The sequence below is a fragment of the Dermacentor albipictus genome, chromosome 1, assembly GCF_038994185.2.
Source record: "Dermacentor albipictus isolate Rhodes 1998 colony chromosome 1, USDA_Dalb.pri_finalv2, whole genome shotgun sequence".
NCBI classification, from domain to species: Eukaryota; Metazoa; Arthropoda; class Arachnida; order Ixodida; family Ixodidae; genus Dermacentor; species Dermacentor albipictus.
Genome location: NC_091821.1, coordinates 474,973,002 through 474,999,696, shown reverse-complemented (window position 1 = coordinate 474,999,696; position 26,695 = coordinate 474,973,002). Strand labels below are relative to the sequence as shown.

At 45.7% G+C, this 26,695-nt stretch overlaps 1 protein-coding gene across 3 annotated transcripts in view; it reads left to right on the top strand.

Moving 5' to 3' along the window:
• The first annotated feature begins 4,941 nt into the window (after nucleotides 1–4,941).
• LOC139054841 (uncharacterized) overlaps nucleotides 4,942–26,695 on the top strand; it is a 135,881-nt gene continuing 114,127 nt past the window's right edge. For all 3 annotated transcript variants that reach the window (XM_070532488.1, XM_070532487.1, XM_070532486.1), the window contains exons 1-2: nucleotides 4,942–5,242; nucleotides 16,167–16,457. In XM_070532488.1, the coding sequence (XP_070388589.1) occupies nucleotides 5,219–5,242; nucleotides 16,167–16,457 (315 nt within the window). In that variant the 5' untranslated portion in view covers nucleotides 4,942–5,218. The remainder of the gene's footprint in view (nucleotides 5,243–16,166; nucleotides 16,458–26,695) is intronic.

Genomic DNA, 26,695 nt, shown 5'->3' with positions numbered 1-26,695 from the left:
TACACTGGTGAGACGACTCCGAAATGCTCAGGTGATTGCAGGCCTAACAATGCTTTCCTGCCATTTTCACAAGAAAGAACGAGCTTCCAGACGAAGCGGTAATATCGTTTCTCCGAAGTGCTGTGTAATGTTACCATCGTAGATCGTGAACACGGTGTTGCATGTTCAAAGGATGGGTTTTCAGAATTGGAGCTTGTGAAAGTGCACAGTAGCATGTTTGCTACTGAAGTTGCATGTCTTCGACTTCAGCTGCACAACCGGGATCGAAACGTGTAGCGTTCTCAAATTTTGTTCGTCTAGGGACTTCAGTAGTCGTCGAATGCATTGACAATGGCGTTATAGCCATCACGCTGAGTTTCCGATAGTGGAAATGTGTTAAATACGTCGATCGCGTGAGGCCCTGCGACGTGCGAGATGATGGCGGCTTTTTACACTTGACGAAAGCTTATTATCCGGGGCCGTCGCTTTGAAGAAAAGTTTTTTTACGCTCACGGAAGCGTTTCCAGTTCTCCACGGCATTTGCAGACAGCACCAGGCATTCAGGAAGCGCAGGCTATCAAAATTTAGCCGATGAGTCCCACTTGTGGCACCATGTATCAAGCAGCGACACGCAGACAGCGTTTCAACTGTACAAAAAAGCATTCTTCATTGGGTGTTAGCCGTTATATAGTTTTCTCGTGAGGCCGTACTGCCAGACGTGCAATATTGCTGTCAAAAATATTTTCCAGCGAAGCTGTTTATGCGGACACTGTGCCTTCGTTGTTGGACTTCGCTAAAACCATCATCATCAGCAATGGCTCGAACATTGTTGTCTTCTTCCACAGCTGGCTTGTTGGCGCTCTTCGGTGATACCGCCCGAAGGCGCTCGTGCCACAGATCCTGCTTTTATCGTCCTCTTCCACAGCTGACTTCATTGCCGCTCGTCATTCCAGCGTAGTTTCACTTCTCTTTTGTTGTGCTAATGGGGAGGCCCGTTTACGAAGGTATGAGCCATGGCTTAACGGGGTACGAGCCATTCATTGTCTTACGTGACGGGCAGATTTAATCTTGAAGAATCGCTAGAGGCAAAGCCGGGCGGATGCTGTTGACTTCTCTACCGAGCAAATCCATCACATTGAACGGAAGTGAGAACGGCTGACTATGGTCACACCGTCAATGACGTCATTCTGTATGCCGCAGTCGAACATTTGTGCAACTTCACTAAGAAACACAATGACGTCACTCGTCAAAAATATTGCAGCGCCCGCATCTCCAGGGGTGGGTCTTGCGCCCAATATTCGCGGCGAGCTCCACCACTGGAAAAGCTGGCGCCACCGTCGGCGTGATGTAGCATGATGGATCACGTAACAAAGCGGCCGCGTCGGCTGCTTCGGAAGCGCCGAAGCGAACCGAAAACGAAAGTTTAAAGTCCCATCTGCGCTGCGGTTCTGATTAAATGGTGAGGCTTTCCCGCCTTGGGTGTCTGCTCGGCAACATTTGAGAGCACTTTAAGAGGTAGTGGCTGCCTTTGGAGGCGTGCTACTGCTACGGCACCGTGCTACTGCTCGGTGCCGCAGTGCCGTACGTACGCAACGGAGCCCGGTGTCAGCCTTATTCAGACGTAGTGGCAGGACAAGAAGCTGGCGTGAAGCTTGGCTTGCGAAACTTAGAACCGGCAGACAGCCATGGGCTACACCTAGCGTATGCAGCAAGCACAGCCACGAGGAATATTTTTGCTACAGTGGCGGGACTGCGATGTTCGGTGAGTACCAGAAAACGCTCACTGAGACACTCGCCCGTGCCCGCTGCCCGGCTAATGTCACGACCGTTTGGTCTATGAACTTGTTGATGCTAGGTACTCACTAGTTCAATGCAATAAAAAGGGAGCGGTAACAAGCACATTAAAAGAGGCATGGCATATGGTCATGTCTGTGTTATGAATTAATGCACTGGATTACGGTAAAGAAGCAGGCGGAAATTGCTCGCTGAGAAGATCGATAAACATACAGTGCGACGCAACGTGAGAAATAACGATATTGTTACGTCTAAAGCATTTAGAAAAAAAGATCGAATCGTCCCGACGGCATATCAAAAGTCGCCGTAGGCGCCGATATCCATAGTTACTACGAAATTATTTTTAAACAGCTTTCATAGCGTCCACGCAAGAGTAGTTACTTGTGTACGGTAAATTGCACATATGCTGGTGCCTAAAGTTTACGGCATGGTGCGAAAACGTGCTCGCAGCGAAAGAAACATTGTGCGCGGACATGTATGCAGACGCGCAGTCGGTCACTGCGAATCCGTGTGATCGCTACGTTCAGGCTTCATTCAATTATGCGCCATTTGGTTATACAGACAGCCCACTATAAGAACATATTTCACATAGTTTGCTCTCAGAATCTGCCTACCTTTCACGCAAGAAGCCGGTTCGGGAGACTCCACTGCGGTGACCTCGCGCAGTGGCGTTCACTGTACGTATTCGGTAAAGAAATAGCGTCTGTAAGCGATTCTGTACTTTCAGTTTGCCCAAGGTTATTATTTCGACAGTAAAAACTTCCCTCGTTTTGAAAGTACTTACAGAAATGTCCAGGAGGGCTGCCACGTGGTGTTTTTATTGAGCGGAGTAAGCGAAACCTGGGAGGAGCGCGCCGCGTGATCCTTCATACTACGCAAGGGAGGCGCTTCCGACAGATGGCGACTCCGTAAGTCCTCGCCCCCAATACGGAGAGTTGGATCAGTGGTTCCACACATTCCAACCCAGCTACAGCTATGGTAAGACCACGAGTTGTTCGTACTGCTGGGGAAAAATCTGCCTACAGCAAAAGCAAAAATGAAGTGAAAGAATGGTGAAACAAAAGATTTACAATATTGACTGTTCGTGAAATTTGACTTTCGTGTTAGTTACACTCGGTGTAACTAACACAGCTTCGCTGTTCGACCATCTTCGCGCACTGGAACGGGCGGTGATTTTTTATGTAGCACGTTTTGAGCAACAGAAAAATGTAGCAGGAGTTTTTAAGGCGAAAGTGTTTCTAGGCTCATGGCGAAGTTTGAATCAGCAGACCTGACCGCCGGAGTGTCCGCCGAAGCGTCATCACGCCCTATGAAGACAGATTAAAGAATGAAAAATCATTGATAGTGAAAGTTAGTGAATGATAACGTTATAATACAGATTGGTGGACTTTATTAATGACTAGTAATGACTACTAACGACTTTTAATGACTACTAATGACTCCGAAATGACCGATATGTCTAACGACGCTTTGTAATCACCACAATTGAATAGAAATGACTAGAACTGTTTAATAAAGAGTAGTACTGACTAAATGACTACTAATGACTTAGATCTGACAAGTATGTCTAACGACGGCTTGTAATGACCACAATCTGCAGAAAACTAAAGTAATGTTTAACAGTCTGGGAAGAGAACAGCAGTTTACAATAGGTAGTGAGGCACTGGAAGTGTTAAGGGAATACATCTACTTAGGACAGATAGTGACTGCGGATCCGGATCATGAGACTGAAATAATCAGAAGAATAAGAATGGGCTGGGGTGCGTTTGGCAGGCATTCTCAGATCATGAACAGCAGGTTGCCATTATCCCTCAAGAGAAAAGTTTATAACAGCTGTGTCTTACCAGTATTCACGTACGGGGCAGAAACCTGGAGGCTTACGAAAATGGTTCTACCTAAATTAAGGACGACGCAACGAGCTATGGATAGAAGAATGATAGGTGTAACGTTAAGGAATAAGAAAGGAGCATGGGTGAGGGAACAAACGCGAGTTAATGACATCATAGTTGAAATCAAGAAAAAGAAATGGGCATGGGCAGGCCATGTAATGAGGAGCGAAGATAACCGATGGTCATTAAAGGTTACGGACTGGAATCCAATGGAAGGGAAGCGTAGCAGGGTGCGGCAGAAAGTCAGGCGGGCGGATGAGATTAAGAAGTTTGCAGGAATAACATGGCCACAATTAGTACATGACCGGGGCAGTTGGAGAAGTATGGGAGAGGCCTTTGCCCTGCAGTGGGCGTTACCAGGCTGATGATGATGATGACCAAAAATTCTTACTAGTGAGCAGTAACGACTAATAATGACTGAAATGACCTGTAATGACTAGTAATGACTATTAAATGACCAACATGTCTAGCGACACTTTGTAACGACTACAATTGATTAGAAATCACTGAAAATGTTGAGTTATGACCAGTAATGAATAATAATGGCTTAAATTACTCGTAATGACTACTAATTACTACGAAGTCATCAATGTGTCTAACGACGAATTCTACCGACTACAATAAATTATAAATGACTAAAAATGCTTTGTACTGACCACCAATGACAAATAATGACTGAAAAGACTTCTAATGACTACTGATGACTAGGATATGACCACATGTCTAACGATGGAGTGTAATGACCGCAATTGATTACAAGTTTTGGTCTTACTAAGTTTTGGCTTCCTATTAAGCATTTTAGTAATTACTAAAATGCTTAGTAGGTAGCAGTAATGATTAAAAGAAAGGCAAGAAGGAGAAGAGGCAAATTGAAAGAGGCGAATGATAACAGGAGGAAGAGTAAGCTTTCGCCGTTCACCTCTTAAGAGAGATCTTAAGAGACCCTGTAATTTTTCATGTTTCTCTACAATATTGCTCATTGACACATTTAATCTAACTTTAATAGTTCGGAAGTTGATTAATTAAGACCAATTTCATAATTAGGTGGCATGTCAAAAATAATCAGAATCTCTACAATTGACGGCAAACAATATTACCTTGGTACTGTCCAGCTATGCGCCATTTGCACGTTTTTAAGTCTTAGTGCATGATACAGGCTGTATTTAAAGGGATGTTTGCCGTTGGAAGTGCTGCTGATCGAGACTCAAACGGCCTAGCAAACATCACTTTTCAGTGTACGAAAATACCGGCGAATACTGCTCGAAGTGGACGACGAAGAAGAAGATTGCTTTCAGTGGAGTGCGGTTCGTGGTTTTCCTATTGCTCTCGCTCACGCATTATTCTATGCCGACCTATATTTAAATGCGCATTAGGCATTCAGTTGGAAACGGGTCTTCGTTAGCCTCTTCGTGGAGGAAGAGTAGGAGTCGCGGATTGCTTGCTGCCACATACCAGGGAAGAACGCTTGGCGCAAGTGTCTTCAGAGTGCTGTCCCTCTGGATGCTGAAGTTCGGAACATCGCCTCTGTGGTCACTACCCATACATACAAGGGCGAAATGAAGGTGGGAAACGCTGAAAAGGTAATTCTTTATCATTCATCCCTGCATAAAACGCTATGACGCATGTGTGAGTACATAGGGGACAGTCTTACGGCAGGCGATTTTTTCTGCGGCGACTGATCGAAATGTCATTCAGCAGCATGAAGCCCAGAGTACTTACGCCGATCACGCCAGAAAAATTTTCCACGCTTTCAAGATTTTAGAGAGACTAGCTTGTAGCTCGGACTATAGTTTGGAATAAAGCGATTAGCTCACTCTTAGAAAACGGCATCGAATATTTCTGCCGAGGCATATGCGGGTTGCACCCGAGTCTTTCATAAAGAAAGGAGTCGATGGTGTGTGTCAGTAGCTTATGTATTACTTGGAAGCTCTGTCGCGTAATGACGCTTTCCAAACAGCTATTATTTGATTTGCTGCGTATTATTTCCATACATCAATTTTTCCATAAACCAATAACGCTAAATATATAAAATTACCATTGGTATGCGTATAAGCTTTTGCGCAAAGTTCTAGTTCTCCTTTTAGTTCACACCTTACATTGGGACAGCTTGATCACGGCCATATAACTTCAAGGGGCTATCAATAAAACCACGGCAAAACACAGATAGATAAAATCAGCTTACCGCATGGAAGGGATATATGTACGTGTGTGAACGGGAAGAACGGAAACAGAGGGGCTCATTTTCACTACGTCGCAAATAGATGAAGCCAACAGACAATGACACAAATGAAAGCATAGGGTGCATTTCTTGTTTTAATTGCAAGGTAAAATTTTATCGACACATTCCTTTCTCTTTATCAATTCTACATATCAATTGAAACAAGCAATTCCCTTGATGCTTTGTTCCTGTCATTGTCCATTGGCTTCATCCAGTGTAATCACATTCAATACCCTGTCTGTACTGTACACCAAAAATGTTCTCAAAACGTTGTGCACAAAAATATTTTAGCGCTATGTATTAAAAATTGTTGTAATTGTTCTCTGTGAAGCCATTCCATAAATATTGCAACACTGCAATAAGAAACCCACCTTTGAAGATGTACCTTCGGATAAATAAAGTCGGTCTTTCAAGGGTCAAAGGTAAGACCAGTATAGGCTTGTCGTGTCCCACACTTGCGGACATGTTCCCGCATTGCTCGTCTACACGACAGGAACTTATAGGCAGTAGCTTAGCTTGCCTCTTCCATAGCGAAAAGACCACGCCTTCACTTTTGACTTATACTCTAATCCTTCCCTCCACGCTCCTCGCATTAGCGCCTCGTAAATTTTTACTTGCGAAATATTTTATGCATAGCTTCTTCTACAAAAAAAAAAACTACTCTCTTCGCTAAACGGGCACTCTGGTGCCGAACGGGACAAAGATATGTGATGGCTTTTCAACTTCTGCGATTTGCTTTTAGGCGGACCTCTAATAGACTGAGCAATCTTCTGAATCAGTCGTTAGTTACACGAAACAAGCGAGGCACTTGTTTAATTACGAGTTCAAAGTATGCCAAAATACGACAATGCCATTCAGGTTATGCTTTTGCTGAAGACACTTACACTGGCAGGTAACGTGCTACACAAGGTCTTCTCTGAAGATTCGTAGAGGTGCACTTTAATAACAGTGTATTTAGTTCTCCTTCTGGAGGGGGGAGGGGGAGGGTTACAGAGGAATGGCTCAATATCGATGCGAAAAACATACTGAATATTTGTAAGACACCACTAGATGGCCCAGTGGCGGCGCACAGCTTAGAATTTAGTAAGGCTCAGAAAAGTGCGCAGCAACGCACGCGTAATAGTGGCCTCTAGGGATGAGGCGCAAGTAGGCTTTAAAGAAACCTCTACGGTGTTAGGCTTTGCTGCTGCCTGCTGGGCTGGCCCTGAAGACTCAGCCTTGGCAGTGCACCAGCATTGGACCAAGCGTGCCGCGATTCTGGGAGAAATCTCTACCAGCTTTGAAGAAAGGCTGGCATATGGGCAAAGTGCGACCCAATCCAATGCTCGATCCCCACCGTTAGAGCCAAGACTGGGCGAATATTAGACCAACGCAGCTGTCATTGCGTTGCTAGTGCAGGACCAGCGCTGCGCACTATCGTTGCCAACATTAATGCCAGCTTTTGGTCAATGCCCTCTGCATGAAGAATACTGTCAATACCGTTGCTAGAGAGCACGCAGCCATTATTTCTGCGAAGCTTTTGCTAGTAGTACTGTTGATAGCAATTTCCCCCTTACTTTCTGCATCGATTACTAGCTAAGAAAACGCAATAGAATATATTAGCTAAAGAAGCTAAAGTTTTTCATACATGCAAATAATAATATATATTAAAGGACAATTTTATAACAGCGTATTTACAAAATACCAAGTACAAACGGGCAATTTCTATGGAGCGAAATGGTTGACGATGGGTTATTTTAAAACATTTTATTTACGAACATGTGCCAATGAGGTGTTCACCGTAAACCTAGGTGGATGATGGTGGGCTAGGTAGGGCCCCGAAGCTATGAATTTGGCAAGGTGTCGAGGACGGTGTGTTCGCCAGGGCTTTCAGGCCAGGGAAGCTGACATGGGAAGGCTGGTCAGTGCACGCTCGGATGATGGCGGGCCGATCAGGCCCCTGAGGACAGCTATAACGTAGCGGCTTCATGGCATTTGTCTTCACCTTACACAACGACTTCCCCGTCGTTTGGAAGATTTGCTTGCGCTGGAAAGTAGATATTGCCAGAGATGTAGGAACGACAAGTGTGTGTGGCAGTGTTTTCATGTTGAAAGATCTCCATATTGCAATAATAGTAGTTTGATCTGAGAGTTCGAAGGTGCAAATCAATAAATTTTGTGGCAAGTAATTTGTGTTACACAGCGCCTTTAGGACAAAAACACAAAATGTGCAGGATGCGTCCGTGTTTTTTACACCACGTGCCTAGTCAAAGTAACAATATAGAATTAAAGGCCAACTGCAAGAAAATTTATTACAGCAAAACGAGCAAGCCTGGTTTCAAATAGTGTAGGTATAATATAGCCTTCGTACAAAATTTTAAATGCGAAATTTGAATGGAAGCATCAGGAAGCACTAGAAAATAACGGTATTTCTTTTTACATGGAAAGAAAACATTTCGGTAGAGACACTTAACACTACATACCATTTGTAGACCTCGGAAAGTCATGAAAGCGCTCATTTTATAGACTGTCATAGTGGTGCCACCTCCTGCCCATTCACTGCGCCGTCACGTGCCCAATGACGCACGCACTACACCACGCGCTTAGTTAGCAAGATGGCTGGGACATGACGTGTGCAAAGACAGACGCACTGGGCTCACTTTTACTCTGGCAGATCGGTGGAAGGTTGAACGTCCCGCGCCCCGCAGGCCCGGGTTCGATTCCCACCCACGTGTAAATGCAGGAAATGTTATTTTCTAAGCCAATAACTTAATTTATTTGCACGAACATGCCTGAGAAATTTGACGCCAATCCGAGCATTTTGTGACGTGCTATGACGTCCCCCTGACGACGCTGGATTTTCGTGTAATGGGGCACATAATTCTTTCGAAGTAAAATACTTCCGCTTGGTGAAAACGATGCTTGGCCTGGGATAGTGAGAGCAAGCGTGGTTCCTCGGGATGACGAACGGGATCAGGCAGCACAAAGGAGGCACAAAGGAGCCAGCGCTTGGCCCTACTTCACCCTCGAAAGCACGCTGAACTATACGGAGAACAGTCGCAGTTCAACTGCTTTTGTTCTGTTAGCATAAATTTAGGCTAATTTGAAAATAACAGAACCTTGTTTCGGGCTAAGGCATTCCCATGGGCTAAGTAATGACATTACGATCTTCCATACAAGTTTCAACACCTTCAAGCTTCATTCTAAGACCAGCGACACAAGCAGATCCACCGAGAAGCATCTGTACGGCAAAAGTGGCCTTGTGAAAGCCAGTGGAAGTGAGAGAAAAACTATCTCTGTTCGCCGCCGAATGCTAGCGTTAGTCGATTCTCTTAGCAATATGGCGGTGGCCTGCTTCACCTTGAGGACGTGATCTCGACTGCAGAATCTTTTTAAGCCTCCTTGGGCAGCACCCGTGGCAGGATAAATTAAAAGGGCTCTGGAATTTTGACCATATTCTCTAACAAACAGTTACACGTGGTCTACGCTAGGCACTACTCAAAAAAGTTAATGAAAAAATTTGGTACTTAGAAACACTCTACCTTAGGCAGGGTTGCGTAGACGCTATAAGACCACGTGATAACGCTTGAGTTGCCAGCAATTTATGGCATTTATCCCGATCCACTACAAAATAATTGTCAAACCCGCTTACAGCGCTTCTGTTTAACAACAATGGATGGATCTACATCAGACATTTATCAGCACCTAATTTCACGCGTGGAAAAAATGAAGATAGCACATTTCACTGATTCTTTCGGCTCTGTGATCACTTACTGCAAAAAGAGCATTGTCCAATAGTAAAGAGCGCCAGCTTATTTTCGCCTGGCTGATTTTTTCAAGCGCTGCAGCGGTGGCGTAGAGGTAGAACACCCGCCTCGCGTGCAAGAGGTCCGTGGTTCGAATCCCGGTGCCAGCAATTTTCCACCGGATTAAAAAAAAAATCCGCGTGTTGATAAAAATTGCATAAACAGGCCTGGAGTGTGGCCTGATCCCGGTGACCAGAACCGGTAACGCACCCCCTCACCAGAGCAGGATTGGCCACCCTGGTGCAGTACTTGGCCACAACCTCCTATATGAACAACACAATCAAACCCCGGCCCTCAGTCCCCAGCAGCTGTAAAGCAACTGACCACGGTGGCGGTCAGACCTGCGACGCAGCAGAGGGTGCTAAGAATCACTGGCTCCGGACAGGCCGCCATTGGAATATGAACCTGGCAACGTTTAACGCTAGAACGTTATCAAGTGAGGCGAGTCTAGCAGTGCTATTGGAGGAATTAGAGGGCAGTAAATGGGATATCATAGGGCTCAGTGAAGTTAGGAGGCCAAAAGAAGCATATACAGTGCTAAAAAGCGGGCACGTCCTGTGCTACCGGGGCTTAGCGGAGAGAAGAGAACTGGGCGTCGGATTCCTGATTAATAAGAATATAGCTGGTAACATACAGGAATTCTATAGCATTAACGAGAAGGTGGCAGGTCTTGTTGTGAAACTTAAGAGGTACAAAATGAAGATTGTACAGGCCTACGCCCCTACATCCAGTCATGATGACCAGGAAGTCGAAAGCTTCTATGAAGACGTGGAATCGGCGATGGGTAGAGTGAAAACTAAATACACTATACTAATGGGCGACTTTAATGCCAAGGTAGGCAAGAAGCAGGCTGGAGACAAGGCCGTGGGGGAATATGGCATAGGCACTAGGAATATCAGGGGAGAGTTATTAGTAGAGTTTGCGGAACAGAATATTATGAGGATAATGAATACCTTCTTCCGCAAGCGGGATAGCCGAAACTGGACGTGGAGGGGCCCGAACGGCGAGAATAGAAATGAAATAGACTTCATACTCTGCGCTAACCCTGGCATCATACAAGATGTGGACGTGCTCGGCAAGGTGCGCTCCAGTGACCACAGGATGGTAAGAACTCGAATTAGCCTAGACCTGAGAAGGGAACGGAAGAAACTGGTACATAAGAAGCCGATCAATGAGTTAGCGGTAAGAGGCAAAATAGAGGAATTCCAGATCAAGCTACAGAACAGGTATTCGGCTTTAACTCAAGAAGAGGACCGTAGTGTTGAAGAAATGAACGACAATCTTGTGGGCATCATTACGGAGTGTGCAATGGAAGTCGGTGGTAACTCCGTTAGGCAGGATACCAGTAAACTATCGCAGGAGACGAAAGACCTTATCAAGAAACGCCAATGTATGAAAGCCTCTAACCCTACAGCTAGAATAGAACTGGCAGAACTTTCGAAGTTAATCAACAAGCGTAAGACAGCTGACATAAGGAAGTATAATATGGATAGAATTGAACATGCTCTCAGGAACGGAGGAAGCCTAAAAACAGTAAAGAAGAAACTGGGAATTGGCAAGAATCAGATGTATGCGTTAAGAGACAAAGCCGGCAATATCATTACTAATATGGATGAGATAGTTCAAGTGGCTGAGGAGTTCTATAGTGATTTATACAGTACCAATGGCACCCACGGCGATAATGGAAGAGAAAATAGTCTAGAGGAATTCGAAATCCCACAGGTAACGCCGGAAGAAGTAAAGAAAGCCTTGGGAGATATGCAAAAGGGGAAGGCAGCTGGGGAGGATCAGCTAACAGCAGATTTGTTGAAGGATGGTGGGCAGATTGTTCTACAGAAACTGGCCACCCTGTATACGCAATGCCTCATAACGTCGAGCGTACCGGAATCTTGGAAAAACGCTAACATAATCCTAATCCATAAGAAAGGGGACGCCAAACACTTGAAAAATTATAGACCGATAAGCCTGCTGTCTGTTGCCTACAAAGTATTTACTAAGGTAATCGCAAATAGAATCAGAAGCACCTTAGACTTCTGTCAACCATAGGACCAGGCAGGATTCCGCAAAGGCTACTCAACAATAGACCATATTCACACTATCAATCAGGTGATAGAGAAATGTGCGGAATATAACCAACACTTATATATAGGTTTCATTGATTACCAGAAAGCATTTGATTCTGTCGAAACCTCAGCAGTCATGCAGGCATTACAGAATCAGGGTGCAGACGAGCCGTATGTAAAAATACTGAAAGATATCTATAGCGGCTCCACAGCCACCGTAGTCCTCCATAAAGAAAGCAACAAAATCCCAATAAAGAAAGGCGTCAGGCAGGGAGATACGATCTCTCCAATGCTATTCAGAGCGTGTTTACAGGAGGTATTCAGAGATCTGGATTGGGAAGAATTGGGGATAAAAGTTAACGGAGAATACCTTAGTAACTTGCGATTCGCTGATGATATTGCCTTGCTTAGTAACTCAGGGGACCAACTGCAATGCATGCTCACTGACCTCGAGAGGCAAAGCACAAGAGTGGGTCTAAAAATTAATCTGCAGAAAACTAAAGTAATGTTTAACAGTCTCGGAAGGGAACAGCAATTTAGAATAGGCAGCGAGGCACTGGAAGTCGTAAGGGAATACATCTACTTAGGGCAGGTAGTGACTGCGGATCCGGATCATGAGACGGAAATAATCAGAAGAATAAGAATGGGCTGGGGTGCGTTTGGCAGGCATTCTCAGATCATGAACAGCAGGTTGCCATTATCCCTCAAGAGAAAAGTGTATAATAGCTGTGTCTTACCAGTACTCACCTACGGGGCAGAAACCTGGAGGCTTACGAAAAGGGTTCTACTCAAATTGAGGACGACGCAACGAGCTATGGAAAGAAGAATGATAGGTGTAACGTTAAGGGATAAGAAAAGAGCAGATTGGGTGAGGGAACAAACGCGAGTTAATGACATCTTAGTTGAAATCAAGAAAGAGAAATGGGCATGGGCAGGACATGTAATGAGGAGGGAAGATAACCGATGATCATTGAGGGTTACGGACTGGATTCCAAGGGAGGGGAAGCGTAGCAGGGGGCGACAGAAAGTTAGGTGGGCGGATGAGATTAAGAAGTTTGCAGGGACGGCATGGCCACAATTAGTACATGACCGGGATTGTTGGAGAAATATGGGAGAGGCCTTTGCCCTGCAGTGGGCGTAACCAGGCTGATGATGATGATGATGATTTTTTCAGATATATATATATATATATATATATATATATATATATATATATATATATATATGACAACTACATTTAAATACCTGTTTTAGAGCTTAACAGTAATATACACACAAATCGCACAATTCAAGTCGCAAGCAAAAACTATTGAGTAGCTGGAAATAATTTTTAAGGCAACATTATCAAGAAATTTAGTTCACTGAAACACTTGTTTTAAGAAAAGCAGCCCTATGCACCATCTACTAATTCATTCGTTCTGGCGCCTTACAACATCTACGGCATGTGCAAGACAAATATACTCGCGTTTGTAAGATTCGTGTTCCTGTGTTTCCAACTCAACCCCAATCGAAGAAGGTGGCCATCTGCTCGGACTTCTTTGTTGCCTTCGCCTATAATTATATCTAACACTCACAAAAGTTTGTGCGCACATTGCTGCATATTTTAAGATGCAGGCTTCGCAGGCGGAATGACGACTGCAAGCGAGCATGTTTCACAATATCAGTGCATTGACAAGACAGAAAAAGATTGTAAGCACTCACGCCACCAAGTCTGTCTGATAGTTGTGCATAGAAGGAGATGGCACGAGGAAATGGTGAACAAAAACATGGCGTAGACGCCACATTCTCCCCCGCATGACCAAGCCGCTCCGCGTTTTTCTGGCGGCAGCGACGGAGGGAGACCACAGAGGGACCGTTTTGACCCGCGTACTTGTTTATCTTTCTCTGGTTAGTGCTTGTCACCGGCTAAGAAATGTTAAACCATGTTAAACGTTATCACTCGGCGCAGGATGCGCCTGCATGTATAGGAAGCTTCTCGAATGTTATCGATGGTTCTGCCCTTGTCTGTTGGCAACCTACCTTCTGCAATCTGGTTGCACGTGCAACACCACTTGTGCAGTAGTTTCTGGAAGGCGCGCGGGCACCAGCGATTACACTGAATGCTTCGTCGATTCATACATAAAAGCCGACGCCCTTGACCCGCTGATCACATTAGCGACGCTTGCCGACTTTGTTCGCCGCTGTCATTGTGCTGCAGTCTTAGTAGTTTCACTGGGCACAAGTTCGCTCAATGTAGAAATATATTTGTAAGTCATTCTTCATCTTCACTACAACGTGACAACAGTGACCCCACCGCATTGCTGCGTGCCTGCGAGCGCAGCCAATTCTACATAGTAGCATGTGGCTGCCTGAGCGCTCGCGCTGACCACGCTTATGACCCCGCATATACAGCGTGCCTCATAATCAGATCGTGGTTTTGGCACGTCAAAAATCAGAATTTAAGTTTGCATTGGCTTTTTCAAAAGGTCATTTAACCTTATCAAGTCCTGAAAAAATTACAATAAAATGATCAGTAACAAGAAATTCACTTATTGCGAGCCCAGTATTGTCTCAAGAAAGCCAACTTAGTAACTCAATGTTGTGAATTCGATAGGAATGTCGGTCAAATAATTCCGTCGTGTTGTACGGCAATGCTAATATTGTTTGCTGTATGTGTAATCCGGACCAGCGTCGTATCGCTCTCAGAATTATGGCCCAGCCGGTATTACAACCACACTGCTAACCTCAGGGCATCATTGCTGCAAGAATCTGAATGGCACAGGCCATATTCGAACCGCGATGTTGACCGTAAGACTTCATTGGACCAGGAACAGCAAATGCGTATCAAACGTTGACTTGAGCTTACGTGCCACCTGGCAGCAAGCGAGTGCGAGGTTCTTGCTCTTCTGGAATATATGACTGAAAAACTAAACCATAAGAGATATGTTTTCGCCATGTTGATCACCCCGTTGGTCCGTCAGTTGCGCGATCATTGATAACATTTGTGCTGATGTGAAATGTTGTAGAATGACCCGTGTTAAACAAAACAGATGTGGCCAGCTTCTAAAATACAGAGTAGAGGCCATAACACTAACGCATCTTGCAGGTATCTTTCGGCTTTCAAGGCCCCTAACATGATTGCGTCAGAACAGCTTGACTCTCAAGCCAGCCATTCCACGCAGAGAAGCATAGGGTGCTTCAAACCGGTCCCTCTCCAGAGAGCGCACCGAGGCACCATAGTACATGGCACACCAAATAACTCCCATCCTAATGTGGTGGCTTTCCTGAGGCCACCATCAGCGCTCTTTTTATTATTTCTGCTCATACCGTGGCAAATATGCTTGCGTCAGGCTTGTTTTCAGGCAAGACACCGAACTTCAACATGCGCTTTGGCGGCTTTGTCACCATTGTTCGTGCCCGGAGTCGGACACTGTAGGACCAGTAGCCGCGGTGAAAACGACATTGTTACACGTTTTTTGTACCTCGCTTTTGAACACCCTTCTGAAGACACTGCTGCGACAACTGTGCGTAATAACCAAAGTCACAGAGCAAAGAAGGCAAAAGGGAAAGCGTTTGCTTTTGAGTAAGGACAACTTCTTTTTTGGTCTCTTCCTTCTGTGATAATTCGGGTACCGTGTCGCCATCAGCTTGTGTTCATTACCAACAAAATTCAGGGGATACTTAGCGGTAAATGCGAAAGAAATGCGTTAGCATCAAGCCGCACCTCTTCGAGGTCGCGGATCAAAGATGTGAGGCGCGTTCATTATATTGCGGAGAGTTCAGAAGCTCACTCCACGCACGTTCTGCCCCTTTCATGAGCGAAGTTCAACTGACGGCGGTCTGGAGCAGGCCACCGTGAGGTGCACCATATGTATATGTTCAGATACACACATACGCGCTCTTCTAAGCTATCTCATCCCCTCTCTACCTCTTGCACGTGACCGGTATTCTACACTTCACACAGACACACTTCTTTTCCTTTCGTATCTCTTAATTCCAATGGAATAACACCTCCGCTCTCCCCCCCCCCTCCCCTCGATTATAGACGGCGTTTATGTCGTGAATTGACTGTTGAATGTCTGTAATACTAGAGCGGCTTTGTTGCATATGCTCCGTCGCTGAAACATGTAGTGCGGATGGCGTAATTCACAACAAAGTTGAAGAAAATACGAACGTAGCAACTACATCACCTAACGAATCACTTATTCAATACAGCTTGTCATTTTTATTAGACAATACAAAGGGTCACAGTATATGCCCCTGCTCGCACGCGGTGGACTCAAGTTCATTTCGCTGCCGGAGTAATATTTTGTTATATCTTATGGCTGATAGTCCCATGGTTTCCACCATGTTCACGCCTTTATCGCAATAGGGTTAGGACTAAGCATGCCTAGGTGGTCATTAGGTGTCGAATGTGCGTCCTGCCTCACTTCCTGTTTTGTCAATTTCGCACGCACAGGAAGCGACAAAGGCGAGTACAACATCAAAGGAAAAAGGCAAACAGCAGAAGCAAAGAAATTCGCAGAGGGAACAACCTAACGTTGACCGGTCTCGCCCTGCGCCGGGATCCTCCAGAACGCCAAACGAGAAATCCACTGATCCCGCAAAGACCCTGGCTGTCTGCGTCAAGCTAGAGGGCAAGAAGGGCAAAATAAAGCCAAGCGGCGGGTCTTCCGCCAGTAGTAAAGCTGCTTCTCCCAGGTCACAGCCCACTCCCCTGCCTTCGCCGAAGGAGAAATTGCTGAATAAGGTAGGTTACTTGAACTCACTCCGCATAGTAGCCAATATACAAAACGTTTGAGCACTTGAAACACAGCAAAAAAGAAATAGGTTTTGTCTGATATGACGTCGTATCCTTTGCTATGATATTATGTACATGCGTAGTATGGGTAATTGCTCAAAAGATGCGGTTTGTCAGTTGCGGATAAAGAGCTTATGTCGTAATAACACTGCTCAACAGAAGTCGGGACATCTGCTTCCCTGAGAGAATGTACGCTTGTCATGGATACCGTGTAAAAACATAGCATTCTTCTGCTCAAATGTAGCTTAATATTAAGCATTGCAGACTAAAACTAGCATCGCGAATATTCTAGTGAGGTCGTCAAATGTTTGTGCATATAAATCACGAATAAAGTTATTTTTGTTAGTGAGCGTGTAGTCCGTATACGTTTGCTCCAAGGCCAACACATTCAATATGTCCAAGCAATCCGAACGCCAAGCATAGGTTTCCATGCATTTGATGGAAGATCGCAGAGGAAACTGTTGCTGAAAGATCTATGTTGCAAAATAGCTAGTTGCTTTTTTAGCATTACCCACTGCACTTTAATAGCGTGAAACTCTGGTCACCACGCACTAAGTCACACCACGAACAAGAGTTTGATGAGACAGAAAATAAGTGAGTAATGTGAAGCCATGTGCTGATAAGGTGCGCAATTCTGCACCCTTTGAGGCTCCGCAAGAAAACACTGATGGCCTAACCGGGATGAATGTGGTTACGCACCCAATGTAATTACAAAAAGGTGGCCAACAGATGTATTTCACTTCAGTTCATTCATTCATTTTCAGGGCTCTTCAGGCGTTGCAAAAGGAGTTGACTTTCTTAAAAAAAAATAAGGAAATCGGTAAAAAGGCATCAATTTTTTAAATATAAGTAATCTCAAATTGCAGACTTCAACATTGGGCATCTCAAACGGTGACGTGGAGGTAGGAGGGCGACTCCAGTCCTTGCTAACGCTAGGATAAAACGATTCGGAATAGAGGCTAGTTCTTAATGAAACACCAACTTTGTGTGTAACGTCAACGTGAGGTGACACGTAGTTGCGAGTTATTGGAGAGAATATTTAGTATTTTTTTTATGACTGCAATATATTTTCTGAAGCATACATACACGATAAATGCAAGGGTGCAAGACACAAGTGTGTCAGGTTTAGCACGCTTGCACTTCAGCAGTGTTTCGTTGCGGTAGCCCTACAGCCGAGTGGTTCTGGACTAACTGCAGCAAGGCATTTGATGAGCTAGTATAGGGGTCTAGCACAAATGATGCGTGCTCGAGTTTAAGACGTAAATTAATGGATTTAGTGACACACAGGCAATTCAAAAGGTATAACGAATAAATGCAGTGTTCCGTTAGCAGTATTTATAGCCTGATAAGTTTTTGCAAGGAACGTTTGTGAGTACTGTGATCACCAAAGTGCCTGTACGTGGTAACAAAGTTCGGACATCAAAGATGGGAAAACAAAAATAGGGTTTACGTGGTTTAGTCATGTGTGTAGTTAGCATGTCATTGCACTTGATGCTGTTTAGCTCCCTCATTTGAGTATTTTTTTTGCTGAATATGTTGTCAGAGTGGTGGTTGATGCTTAAGTTGTGTTGGAAATTTCTCTGTTTAACACAGTCGTACCTAAAGCCTCATGCTTTAGATAACCGAGGGATTCATTGTCCTGCCTGCTGCGCAACGCTATGAAATAGCTTTTTCGTGCCCGGATTCCATGAATTTCGCTTATTGCGCCTTCAGCTATGTGGTAAACATATCACAATGCACGAGCGCATAGACCGTCTTATTGAAGGCGCCGCCGATGGATGAATGGATGGATGGATGGATGGATGGATGGATGGATGGATGGATGGATGGATGGATGGATGGATGGATGGATGGATGGATGGATGGATGGATGGATGGATGGATGGATCGATCGATGGATGGATGGGTTGGTGGGTGGGTGGATGGACGGACGGACGGACGGACGGATGGACGGACGGACGGACGGACGGATGGACGGACGGATGGATGGATGGATGGACGGATGGGTGGATGGATGGATGGATGGATGGATGGATGGATGGATGGATGGATGGATGGATGGATGGATGGATGGATGGTGGGTGGGCGGGTGGGTGGGTGGGTAGGTGGGTGGATGGACGGACGGACGGACGGACGGACGGACGGACGGACGGACGGATGGATGGATGGATGGATGGATGGATGGATGGATGGATGGATGGATGGATGGATGGATGGATGGATGGATGGATGGATGGGTGGGTGGGTGGGTGGATGGATGGATGGATGGATGGATGGATGGATGGATGGATGGATGGATGGATGGATGGATGGATGGATGGATGGATGGATGGGCGGGTGGGTGGGTGGATGGATGGATGGATGGATGGATGGATGGATGGATGGATGGATGGATGGATGGATGGATGGATGGATGGGACGGACGGACGGACGGACGGACGGACGGATATTATGAGCGTCCCCTTTTCAACGGGGCGGTGGGATTCTTGCTATTATACTGCCTAATGTCCTACCTAGATGTCAACAAAAAAAAAGAAAAAAAACGATATTAACTCGCACAACAAAATTTTCAGATTCCTTATTGTGAACTGTGCTTTTGTACGTCTCTGTTTTTTTGTCATTTGCCTACTTTTATTCCACCAATCCTCCAATCGCCTCTTACTAATCCCTATCGCGGACATGTTTACTTTTCCACTGCTCTCGCTGAACCCAAGGGCTGCAAGGAGGCTAGTGGTGCCTAAATCGACCGCTGGGTAGACGTCTTCACATTCTGCGATCACAGCGCCGTCTATTGTCCGGCACCATGCTGGTATGTGGGATCGCGCTGGAAGGTGCACGGGGAACGTGCTGTTGATGACGTGTGGCAAATTTTCGCGCTTTCCCGAGAGGTGTCAACAAGTTCTTTGGACAGGGATACTTCTTAGCGTGTCTTCACTAAGCTTTTAGATTCGATATAGAGGCAATATCGAACGTTGACGGGCCTAGAGGCGCTCCCGCAGCTATGTCCACGATCGAAATAGGACGCGCGTGAAGTCTGAACTGTGTTGATTCGTAATTTATACAAGTAGGATGTTATTACTGCATGTCTAGCTTTGAAGCTATCACTCAGGCGACAACATTCAGAGGCGTCTCCAAGTGGCACGCGGTGTGCCGCACCAGCGTACATCCCAATTCAGGTTACAGAGAAGTTCCGAGGAAACACATTTTTCTAGCTTTCGTGCTCCTAAAATTTTCGCGGTACGATTTTCTAAACGCTGTTTTTTTTTTGGCACCCGGGCATCAAGCTTTAGAAAACAAGGAACTGGATGATAACCTCCTCAAAAGGGCTGGTAACTTGGATGAAATGAGCGTACGATAGTGGCCGCCAATATGACACGATCAACCAGACGCACTCGACGCGTTGAAAGATTATGCGCACTCTTAGGTCTCGAATGGTGTCTGTGTGTGCGAGGGCAGCGAACAAATACTCTTTGCAGCATCAACTTTATTTTCTACAGTAATACAGCGCGCGATCAGCGGCGTCGGCAGTTTTCCGGCGATATTCCGAGGTGCGGGAGAGCCCATGTCAACTGTATGGGGCCGGCCGGCACACTGTAGGCGCGGCTTTGGTTACGGAATGGAAAAGAACACACTTTCATTTCTTAGTCGGCACTTACTGTTTTCACAATACGTCCTCGGTCAATTTACACCAGAACGGTGGTTACCGAGCATGATAATCTTAAAACACGTTTGAACGCAGTAAGTTTAGTGTGCGTGCAAGAATAAATAATTTAACTTCATCCAATTGCAGTAGTTGACCGACTCGAATACGCACATTTCTTTCATATTCCAGTTTCATCATGGGTGCCATGTTCAGAGTTCGTCGCCCAGCGCTCACAGGGAACGAAACCTTCGGAACTTACACGCGATGACATCAGTTCTTTTCTGTTTATACTGGCAATACAAAGCGGGCGCTTCACTATCGCAACAGCGTTGTCCACGAAGTCTTTGCAGCAGAAGATGCACTTCATGCTTACTTTCGAATGTTATATTTACAGCTCAATGCAACACAGTGGTAGTCCGTCAACCTTGAGTCATCTGCCATTGCATAAATCCCTAACAGAACATGTTAGAATCGCAATAACTGACAACTAAACCGCTACCTTACCAAGCTGTCGCTGGAAGAAAACGGAATTCGCAGATACCAGTGCGAGGAGGAGAGCAGCGCGGTACGCTGGTTCGAGGCTACGTTCTTCCTTACCGATCAAACGCCCTATATCAACGGGTGTAGATCTAAAAAAAGTATGTATAAGAAAAGCGGATGAATTTCAACAAAATTCAATTATCAACGTTGAGAAGGTACACCCTTGTAATAATATAGGCGTTTATGATCCTTAAGAGACACACACCTACGACATTTACACCGCTTCCCGGTTGTGTAACGTGTAACAGCAATGTTTTATTCCTTATCAAACGGCCTGTAGAGTGGACGGCTGCTCCTTCTAGGCTGAAGCCCTTTCATCCTCGAAAAGTCGTGAAAGAAGTTGAGTCTGCCGCTCAGCTACACGAGTGTATTATGATGCTCATGCTAATGATGGTTTATTGGCATCGCCTTTCAAACGGGGTGGTGCCAAGTAGTCGCTTAGCCTGCTTGAATAACCAGGTATGCTATACATGATTTTCATCCTAGCATTTCTTCCTCAAAACGCCTCTATCTACCTTGTACCGCTACCCATGTCTGTAACGGATTCGGTCGTATCAATTTCTTCCCTTCTTTTTTCCCCCATCATTACTTAAACGTCTCCTGCTCATCTCGACTACTGACCCGTTGGTGCTTCCGTCAAATTTAACTCCAAGCACTTCTGGAAGGTGCACGTTTCTTATGGGTCTCACTGAGTGAATCCCTTCGCATTTCATTAGGTTTCGCTGAGTGGTCTCCGGACTTTTGCTGCAGCATACACATACCTCATCTAGTTGCGAATGTTCGCGCCGGTACTTTTTTGTCCTCAGGCAACCAGCTCAAGCCTCAAATGGCACGTCGCTTCCCTTTGTGCTATCGTATAGGTTTGCTCTTCTAATTCCTTTTTTGATATTCTTGTAAGTGTCCACGAACTTCTTTCTTTTCATTGATTTCATTTTATTAAGGATCCGTTTTACTCTCTGTTTTTCTCACTTTCTTTCTGACAACGCCTGGTTGTCTTTTTACACTTTCAATTACCCTGTCCTTGGTTCCCAACTTTCTTGGCCTCTTCCTCCATTCAGTGCCCGTGATTTTCAGGTGTAGTCAATTGTGCATTTGAGCCGCCCATTCATGTTGTTCCGCGTTCCTGAGACTTTCTTCAAAACTAATTTTGCACTGCGCTTTTCTGGCTTTAACTGAAACCCAGCCCATGTCACGCTGCATTGCCTCATTCATGGCTTTTCCCTTGACTCCCAAAGCCAAGCGGCCTACCGATCTTTGGTTAACTTCCAGAGCGGACTACACATCCGAATATAAACACAGAATGGCATTTGCCAACGTTAGCGCTGGCACCATTAATACTTTTCAGATTCCACGCATCAGCTCATACTTAATATACGCATCAGCTCATACTTATTGCAGCCCCAAAGTACTATGTATTTCATTATTGCTGCATACTACTTGCGCTTTATTTTCAGATTATCTTGTTGGCTGCTTGAGTAAGTCCTTCGTTTATGTATGCGCTGAGGTACATATATTGCTTCACAATGGGTATGACTTGCTGTTGAATTGGCACCACGTAATTACTCGTCTCTTCCCTAAAGGGCATAATCGCCTGGTTCTCTCTGCTAAACTGCGCAAGTGTCTGTAAATCTCTATATCGCACTATATCGTGCGCGTAGATCACTCCGATGACATTGTTTTGCACCTTTTGCCCATTACGCATGTGTAATAAATGAAACCCTAATTCACTGCTTTGCAGTCGTTTTCTATGCTCTTGACATTTCACGTGAACAATGAAGACAGGGTATATCTTTTCTTTAGGCCTTGGTGAATTTCCACGGCTTAATTACATTTTCAGCCTTCCCATACAGATTGAGCTTGGTTGTCTCTGTATCTCCCTCCGCAGCTCCACGAAATCGTTAGCTATGTTATCATGCGTGAGAATATTGCCTAAAGCTACCCTGTTTGCGTTGTCGTAGGATCCCTTAAATTGAGAAATGCTATCCATAACACTCTCTTCTGAGCTACTGAAATCTATACGCTCTGAGTGTACAAACATAATCTCTAAACGTCTGTCTGGGCTGGATCCCTTGTGTAGTTCCACTGGTACATCATCCTTTTTTTTCACCCACCTCCACAGCTCTAATATTATGGCTTATGGCTTGCATTCCCATGCTGTATATCACCGACGTTACTCTAACACTCCTGTACGTGCTCGTCCTACCCTTACAACATCTGCCTTTGTATATGAGGTTCATCTTGCTTTCAACATAACTGGTTGTTGGCCTAGTTGGTGCTTGCTAACAGACATGTTTTTTGCCGCAATTTAACACACACCAAAGGAAGTCACATAGAGACAACACGGGCGGCACTTCCAAATGGTTTAGTTTGCTCTGCGACCCATTAATATTTATACACATACACCGTTTGTCTTTTCTTTTTCTTTTGTGTGTGTTAACTTGCGGCAAAAAGCATGTCATCTTGCTTTCACGCCGTCCAACCGGCATTTTTTTTTTCGTTTTAATAATTTGCTCAAATACATCAGTCAGCATTACCTTGCTCTTTAGGCCGTGGTTTTTGGTTACCTGTATTGGGATTACATCGAGTCCTGCGGCGCTGTTATTAGGGATTCTAGTTTTTTCCAGGAAACATTTCCTATGTTAAATGTTGATCTCTCAGGCTTCTCTGTTGTTGAATCTTTTTGGGTGTGAGCTTCGCTTTCTTTTTATTTTTCGACGATAACTTCAGCGCGCTCCCTTGTTCGGGCCAGGACCTGCTAACCGACTGCGCGCGCCAAGTACGCAATCGTTCTCCGTTCGAAGACAATCAGCAGACAATCCATACATTGGTTTCACAATCGCAAAGGTACATAGATCGGCACCTGGTGACCCGTCCTCGCATGTGCATGCAAAAGCAAAGCCTGGGGCGAACGGCTTTGTAATAGACGCCAAACTTGTGTACTTCCGGCCTCATGTCCCACAACCGCTTAATGTAACATAGTTCACCTAATGTAACGTAGGCCCTTTTTTTTTCTTGACCACGAGATGCTGCCGCCAGTTGTCGCTACCTGTATAAAATCGAGGAGCCTCACTCTGGATCGGTTAGAGGTAGGGGGGGGGGGGGGGGCTACATGGACCGCTTACAATATGTACAAAACAGGCTACCTTCCAAAGCGGTTTTTTAGGCCTTGGTATTGTAGCTGTGATATCGCATTAGTGACGCCATGCTGTGACATATCAGCGAAGCAGTGAAGCTTGCGCCGTTATTGTATCGATCACCTTGAGCGCAGATAAAGGTGCCGCTTCATCAATTTAAAGAAAGCACTCTCGAAACAAACTGTTCTATTTTTACTGGCTTATCTGCTGTCTGGGCAGTGGCGACGAAGCACAGTCTCGCCCGTGCGGGCCGGGGCAGTCCACGAAATGGCGTGGAGTGGCCGAATTGCACAATTGATGTTAACGGTGGTGCGACATGGGAAGAGTACGTCGAGCGGATCGAATTACCCTGTGCCGTCAACTAGTTGACCACGGACGCAGACAAGAGGGCTGTGTTGCTTAGCTGTTGCCGACCGGAAATGTACTTTTTTGATAGCGAAGCTCATTGAACCTCTGCGGCCGCTGAATGTCGATTACAAGGTTATCATCGACACCGCGAAGAAACACATCCAGCAAAGACCATTCGTACTCTATTCGAGGTATGTGTTCCGGAAACGGGACCAGGAAAGTGGGGAATCTGTTGCTGACTGCTGTATCTGTTGCACAGATTAGCCGGAAACTGTGGATTCGGTGAGGACAAGTTCCCGCTTGATGAAATGCTCCGTGACCGGTTGGTTTTTCGAAGCGCTGATGCGGTGGTTCAGCAATAGCTTTTGGCAAACTTCAGAAAGAGAACTCACGTTCGAAGCCGCGTATGAGCTCGCAGTCACGGCAGAAACTACGTCTAAGCAGCAGAAAGCGATAAGTGGAACTCGACACGAGAGAGAAACTCCAGCCCGAAATGACCACAAAGCGAAGGCAACCCTATCGCGGGGGCAGCTCGGCAGTTTGAGCGGCGTTGTTCTCGATGTCTTGGCAACCACAGGGCGATGTGTGGCCGGTTCAAGAACGCCATATGTTTCAGTTGCTCGGGGAAAGGACACATGGCAAAAGCGTGTCGTGGTATTCGGGCGCAAGAACAAGATCACATGGATAAAGATCATGCTGTCGATGCGGGAATGGAATATATTAGCTTATTTTGTATTAGTCAAGTAACAAGCGGCGTTCTGAGGTACGTTGTTGATGTCGAGAGTACCGGCGAGCAGGTGAACATGGAAGTGGACTCAGGAGCAGCGCGGTCCATTATCAGCCAGAAAGAGTTTAAATGCTATTAGTGGCAAAGTATGGGAAGCTGTAAGAAAGAGACGCTGGGTTAGTCACCTGGACCAAGCAAAGTCTCGAAGTTTTAGGAAAATCGTGGTGTCAGTAAATTTCAAGGGCCGAGATTGCAAGTTCCGGTTACTGGTCGTCAAGAATGACGGGAACACATTGCTTGGCCGCGGTTGGCTCGGGGCATTGCAGATAGAAGTAACGGGCCTTCATCACATCAGTACCCACCGGAGTTGCTCAGTGGCAATGGTGTTAGGCTGCTGAAACTAGTGGCTATGGTGTTAGGCTGCTGCAAAGATGCCGTTCTGACCAAACTAAATAGGCTCGTGGCGCAGGGAATCTTAGAGCCAACACAATATTCATAGTGTGCTACTCCCATTGTGATGCTGCGAAAAAAGAATGGCTCCCTCAGGATTTCCGGGGATTGGCGAAGCACCGTCAACCTGGCTGTCCGGGGCAACGTCTATCCGCTACCGACCAGCAAGAAACCTTTTGCTAAGCTTGGGAAAGGGCGTATTTTCTCCAAGCAGATCCTGGCACAGGCGTATCAGCAATTTTTTGTCGACAATAAGACCGCTGTACTGGTCACAACAAGGTGCAAGGACTGTGGCACCTGGTCTGTTCCAAAGGATTACAGACACAATACTAGCTGGACTTCCCCAAGTAGCCGTATATCTAGACGACATTTTGGTGATCAGCGAGACAGAAGAGGAACACGAACGCGTAGTCACCGACGTATTTATCTGTCTACCCAAGGCAGAACTCGGGGTGCATGCCAACAAATGCGAGTTCTTCAAGCCAAACCTGGAGTTCTTGGACCATCGCATCGACAAAAATGGCGTCTATCCAACCGAAACCAAAACGGAGGCAGTCCACAAAGCCCCAACCAACAAGAAAGATCTGCAGGCATATTTAGGAACGATAAACTTTCACAATCAGTTCTTCAGTGGTAGGTCTGAAACAGCCAAAAAGCTTTATCGTTTGCTTGATAAAAATGCCAACTGGAAATGGCAGGTGGAGCATCAAATGGCGTTCGAAGGCCTAAAAAGGCCGTTAACGTCAGTCCTAGCTGCTACATTTTAACGAAAGTGCCCCCTTGATATTGTCGTGTTATGCGTCCCCGGTAGGTCTAGGCGCAGTATTGGCTCACTTTGATAACTAGGGAAACGAGCCGCCGATTGCCTTACGCATCGAGGACACTCGCGAAGGCTGAACGGAACTACGTTTAAATTGACCAAAAAGCGTCAGCCTTTGTGTTTGGTGTTCGTCATTTTCACCAATGCTCAGCCAGGTGAAGTTTGTCATTTTCACAGACCATTAACTACTACTAGAAATATTTCTGAGGGAAAACAATTTCTCGAAGTTCTGTCACCTCGCATGCTACGTTGGAGTTTGATGCTGTCGGCGTACTATAGTACCAACTCGAGTACCGCAAAACACAGAACCACGCTAACGCGGACTGTCTGAGCAGGTTGCCGGCTCCGGGATTTTATCAAGACGCCGAGGTTCCAGGCAATGTCTTACTTTCCGAAGCCGTGCAGTACCCCCCAATCACCGCCCGGGATATAGCATCATGCACGTGAAAAGATGTCCAGCTTTCAAAGGTGATGAAATGGATCACTCACGGCTGGTCGAAAGAGCGGGTTCCCAAAGATTATGGT